We start from the raw sequence: 6348 nt of genomic DNA, 5'->3' as shown, positions 1-6348 counted from the left end.
ACAAGGGACAAGTTGCTCCTTCTCATCCCCTACCCTTTCTTTTACTCAACTTGGGGAATACTCCCCCATCAGGCACTTGACTGGGGAATTTTAGAACTCCACACACTTCCCTACCAATAGATGAAGCAACAAGCAGCAGCAAAGGCCTTTCAGTTGACATTCCTGTAACTTTCTTGACAATAAGGTCCCCTCACCAACAACAAGGGAAGAGGTCACAGGAACCTTTACAACTTTCCCCAGTGTAATTTCTAGCCTATCATATCAGGACAAGTAGCATCAACTAACCTCCCTGAACATTCGATATGTAGGCTGCAGATTGATAATGGCTGCAACCCATCTGACACAAATGTTGCTGCTGTGAAGAGAGGGAGAGAGGGAGAATGCTGAATCACAGGTGAAAGGATACATATATAGATGTTTGCAATGCATGACGCTGGATGGAAGCACTGATAGACCTAGCGGGAGTATGAAAGACTAGGTGGTATATTATCTACAGATGGTAAAACGCATCAGTAACAGAGGCAAATATTTTCAAGCAGCTTCCTATTGGAAGTCTGGAAGCACATCATTAACCTGGTACCAGATACACACAATATTTTGTGAATGCTACTTAAAAATTCATGTAAAGATAAATCTTGGTAAGACCTCCTCTGGCAGGAAGGCATAAAGCCAACCAACTTACTCAGATCAAAGTGAGTCTGATTACTAGACCCATACTTAATCAATATTTCTGGGACATGCCCTTTCCTGGCCACCTTTCCATTGCAAAAGGAACATGAATATCACAGGTGTACAAAGGCAAAATATATTATTTAATTATAATACATAAAAATAACAATGTAGATTAAAAATTAAACTCTATGAATGACTTCAGTGATTCACTCATCTGCTATTAAAAAAACCTAAAAGAATAAGTCACATAAGCCTACCGTTATACCTTCCTCGAAAGCCCCACCTCAGCTGCTCTCTCCATCACCTTCTGGATGCTTCAACTAAGTTTAGCAACACAAAATTCCCAGTCTTTCCTACAAAGCCTGTTTCCCTATTTCACACCACCATGTTACCTGTCTATCCCTAGGAGTCAGCTTTGACACCATTTCTCCCACATGCACATAGCTATGTTGTAGCCAATCTTGCTGCTGCATCCAGGCTCTCATCTCTTGTCTTGATGCCTGTAACCCTCTTTTCATCCCATTCCAACATACATAAGACAAACTTCTGAACCGAGGTTAATGGCCCTTTTCAAAGCCCTCCTTGTCCAGTGACTATATCAAGTAACTGTTTCTTCTAACTTTCAATAATTTCATAGGCCTCTCTCTCTCTCTGATATTACCTATTCTTCCTTCTGTGTTTTTCTACCATGCTGTTTGACCAATGACACTAAGCTTAACCATCTACCTGCTCATCCCAAAAACCATACCTTCACCCTTGCTTCCAAAATACCTCTTGTTTATAATCTTATTCCTTTTCTTTTAACCCCTTTCAAGACCTAATCCTACTTCAACAGCAATATGGCATCAGCCAAAATTAGGCGGACTGATAGGCTGTTGTTAAAACCTGCTTTTCAGTAATTTTCAAACTCAAAATAGTTGTAAACATGCACACAGAAATATATTAATGCATATAGAACATACCTAGATTTGACTCCCATGCTGCCTCTCCTTTGTGTATGGACTGTGATCTTACAACATGAACTCTGTAAGGTAGGACCACATCTAAGTAAAACATCTGTCCAGGACAAGATGTAATGGTCCTGGTCATGACTACTAGCAGCTCCCACAATAGAAATGTTAACACTGTTAACATAAAATTGCTGTAAGAACTTCCATAACAGCATATAGTCAGTGACTTGTCATGGAGGCATCTTCCTCACAGAGAAAGTAAAAAAGAGATACAAAAAGCTATATTTTAATCAAGACAGAGCTTGAGTTAGCACTATTAATATTAAAAATGCAGTCAGATTTCTGTGCCACAGGTCAGCCCTCCAAAAACAGGATATGGGAAGCCATATGTTAAAAAAGCAGTGTTTAGTTTCTTGTTTTCACATCTGTATAACTAAACGCAACCCTAGCGAAGCAAGTAAGAAATATACCAACACTGAACCAATAAGCAACTCTAAACCTTGCTCTTCAATGTCATTTTTCTCTATATTCATGCTTATGAAGTTTCTAATATTATTGCCTTCCTTTATTGTTCTCTTATATCTCTGATACATCCACATTCCCATCCCCCCCCCCCAAATACAAACCTCTGGAATATGAAACAAGCCTTTCAATTAATCTCTCAAAAAGGTGCTGCTGATTTCTTTGAAAGGAAAATGATACGGCACTGATAATTCCAACCATTTTGAATGATGTTAAATTGATCAGAATAAAGGAGCCAAATTATGCTTTAATCTGTATAATATAGCCAAAATACCCAAATATTTAAGATAACCCATAATTGTGGATAGTTTATGATAGAAACCTAGAAGCCCATCTACAAACCATCAGATGAAACTGAAAACTTCATGAAAGAACAAAAAATACAATTGAATACAACCAAATACATGATCAGAACTTGGGAAAAGGTAAACAAAAACTAAAAGTCACTTACTTCAGATTTAGAGGACACATTTTCCTCCATGTCAGAATCATTGGGATCCACAATATCATCAAATGGTGGTAAAGTAGGCTTTTTTTTCTCGAGTGTCTCACTTTCCATTTTGACTTTCCCCATTTTAGACTGAGATTTATCCTTTGTTTGCTTTTTGTTAGAAGAACAAGTAAGTATCAGCGGAGGAGCACTAGAAAAACTTTTAAATAAAGACTCTGAGCTATTTTTTTTCCTTTTTTTGGCAGAAAGTTCCTCAGAATCTGTAACAGTCGGCCTTTTTGTTGGGGCCTTCTTTTCTTGCTGGTGTCCACCTGTTATAGTAAGGATGTTGTTCTCAGATTTTGGCTCCTTAGACATGGTTTTGGGTTCCTTGAAAGCCATCTTAGGAACTATTTTTTCATCTTTTAGTGGTTTGTTTTCTTTGGGTTTCTTAGAGGATTCTTTGGAAGATTTGTTGTGTTCCCTGGAAGGTTCTTTGAAGGCACTTTTATGGTCTTTTGAGTCCTTAGAAGGTTTTTCTTTGTGCTCCTTTGTTAATTTGTGGGGCTTTGAAAAACTGTTACTACTGCTGCCGCCGCTACTGCTGCTTGTGTTTATACTCCTACTTGGGTCCTGCAACAAGTATAAGCACAAGAAAAATTTAGAAACAAAGAAGAAAGGAACAAACAGGATCTACATCAAGAATCTAGACTGTAGAGCCTAATCACTCAAAGAATGTGTACCTAGGCAAGAATATTACTTCCAGGTTTACTTAAAAGTAGCATCCTTTCCATTTAAAATAAACTGTCTATACATTTCTTAAGATAAAATCAGTTTTCAAACATGAATACAGTACCTCAACAGCTAAAGATAGCGGACTTTTTCATTAATCTGTAGTGGAGATAAGAAAATCTATGAGACTCTGGAAAGCGAATTTAGAATGCTTGGCAGATAAAGTAGGCCAATTTTATCTCCAGAACAAACTAGGATGCTAAAAACAGAAGCATAAAATGATGAGGACAAAAACAAGAGTTTTGGAAATTCTAATACAATGTCAAGTTTTAAAGAAAAAACGTTGCAATGATAAGCCAGTGGAAGAACTTGTACTTTATATTTATAGCAAAATAATTTAAGGGTTGGAACCAACACAGCCTTATCATAATGTTTCAGACAAAGCATTATGTTGCCCCACCTTTTGATAGAGCCCATTTTTCATATCTAGTGCTAAATGTGGATCTGCATTGGAGAACAACTATCAGCACCCTCCTGGCTGTCCAGTATTCTAATGAATGAAGGAGTTTCTTGGTTGTTTTTGAAAACTGCATTGGAGGATAAAGCTTTAGTAGGTTCTGGTGTTTCATACTGTTGCTTCATCCTTTCCTTGATTTTATGATCTTTATTTCATTCTGCTCCAAACTCAATCTTTGACAAAGAACAACATTACTTCTTTAAAAAGGTCTGTATTTCAGGATTTTTCCTAGGCATACAATAGCTTCACAATAGGTTTCTTTGCCCAAATCCACTATTGTAAAAACCTAAAAGGTCAAATCTAGAGTGGAGCCAGAATCTTTAAATGGAACCAGGAATAATCACATTTTAAAACTCCTGAAAATGTTATTTTTGGGAAGGTCTCTCTTTTATGAACTGGCATCACTGTTACCTTGCCCTATTTTCAAAAGATGCTGAACGTGCCTGCAGCTCCCATTGACTTAATGGTTAGTAGCCAGTGATCAGTGCCTCTGAAAATTCATTTTACTCCAGGGATGCAAGCACCAAATATGTACAATAATTCTTCCCCCAAACAAGCCTTTTTTTACTGAATCAACAATTCCATAAGAAAGAAATTCACTTTATAAAGTATAACATTAATTAAATAACGCTGAATAGTTTCTTAGGTTGATTATACAACAACAAACTTAATATATGTATTTCTATATACCAAGTTCTTATGAAGACATGTATATGAAAAGAATTACTGTCTACAGTTGTTAGGGGTCTGCGAAGTTTCAGTCGCCAATTCTATTCAGAAAAGATTTGGCCCAATTCAGAGGCCGAATCACCAAATCAGAATCAAATCAGGAGACAAAAAAACCCCCACTCTGAATCGATTCGGAGCCTCCAAATTGATTTAAAAAAGATTCAGAAAAAGATTCAGAGATTTGGCGATCTGGAATGCAATCTTGCAGGGAAACAGAAACTGAGAGAAGGGAGGGGAAGCAGGGGGAAAAACTGGTATCTGTAGCTGGCCAGTGACTGTGATCTTTTCCAGTGTCCCCTTCCAATCACGGTGCTTTGGGGGAGGGACGTAGAAACAGCATATAAGCCTCTGTCTGCAGCCTTTCTGTCCCTTTTGTGAGCTGTTTCTGCCTGAGCAACAGCATCTGAAAGGTACTACTGGACTGGATTGGCTTCCTAGTCAGTCTCCTGCTAGTGTCTCTTCTTGGAAAGGGTTGGATACAGCTTACTAGTTACCCTTGCCTAGAATCCCTCTACTTATCCAATCCATTTCTTTCAACTTATTCTTCTCCCAAAAAACCTCTTATTTGTTCTTCTTAGTCCCCACCCCCCACCACCACCACACACACACACTTTTTAAAAAGAAAGCTGTGTTTTGCTTGCCTGGCAGTGTGTGATCCATCACTGTGCAGGAAAGCACATACATTATACACACTCGCACACATAAAGTAAACAGAGAAGAAAAGATATTACAGTTACACACACATACAGTAAACAGAGAGAAGAAGAGATATTACAGTTGTGTGCGCGCACATATTTTCCAGCACAGCAAACATCATGAAGCATGCTCGAAAGGCAGGTGCCAGGCCTTCTGGTAGGGGAAGAAGAGGAGCTAGAGAGGGTAGGGGAAGAGCTGCAAGTTCCCCCCATCCCCTCAAACATAGACGCACCCTCTTTCTTGGCAGCAATGAGTCATCTGCTGCCAGTGGCTGCAAGGAGGTGGAAGCAGTACCTCTCCCTGCACCATCTCCCCTAACACCAGAAATAGCCACAAGCACCAGCATGACAGTCTCCTCCACCCCAATTTCATCTCCCAGTGAGAGCCTTCCAGTGCCGGAGGAGGAGCTGGATCTGGAAGCAGGGGACCCGAGCACCCTAGCAAAAGAAATTCTGGGGAATGAGGGGGAATCTGAGTTTGTGCTCCGCACCCCTCAAAGTTCCCCTAGAGCCAGATCTCCTTTTCCAGAAGGAACCTCGAAGGAGGTTGTGGGGGCAGGTGGCTCAGCTTCCCCTGTTGTTGTGCCTCTGCCTGCTGAGGAAAGGATAAGGCAGGATCCCCACCTGCAACCCAGAAGCTGAAGGGTAGTGGAGTGTGGAATCATTTTGAAGTGGCAGATGATCCCAAGTATGCTATCTGCCAGCACTGCTGAAAGCAGATCAGCCATTCCAAGGAAGTGAAACACTTCACCACCACAGCGATGCTGCTGCATCTCAGGAGACAGGACCCCCTTGGCCCTTGTTCCTCCTCAGCCTGGCACCAGTGTGTGTGCGCCCAAAAAGAAGTCCCCCTCTCACTCCAAAGCCCCCATCCCAATGAAGCAGAGGCAGGTCACCCTGGAGCAGTGGGGGAAAGCCACAGACAAAGCAGGGGGCACATTGCATAGGCAAATAAGGTCATCCAGAACATTGGGGACATGCTTGCCCTCGATGGCCAGCCCTTTTAATTAGTTGAGCATCCAGGGTTCATAGATTCATAGATGTTCGGGTCGGAAAGGACCTCAATAGATCATCGAGTCCGACCCCCTGCATAAGCAGGAA

At 40.6% G+C, this 6348-nt stretch overlaps 1 protein-coding gene across 4 annotated transcripts in view; it reads right to left on the bottom strand.

Moving 5' to 3' along the window:
- MLLT3 (MLLT3, super elongation complex subunit) overlaps nucleotides 1–6348 on the bottom strand; it is a 275900-nt gene that overhangs the window by 79109 nt on the left and 190443 nt on the right. For all 4 annotated transcript variants that reach the window (XM_006034586.3, XM_006034587.3, XM_006034588.3 and 1 more), the window contains one exon: nucleotides 2596–3207. In XM_006034586.3, the coding sequence (XP_006034648.1) occupies nucleotides 2596–3207 (612 nt within the window). The remainder of the gene's footprint in view (nucleotides 1–2595; nucleotides 3208–6348) is intronic.

Source organism: Alligator sinensis, unplaced genomic scaffold (genome assembly GCF_000455745.1).
Source record: "Alligator sinensis unplaced genomic scaffold, ASM45574v1 scaffold120_1, whole genome shotgun sequence".
Classification (NCBI taxonomy): domain Eukaryota; kingdom Metazoa; phylum Chordata; order Crocodylia; family Alligatoridae; genus Alligator; species Alligator sinensis.
This window is presented reverse-complemented; position numbering and strand designations above follow the sequence as displayed.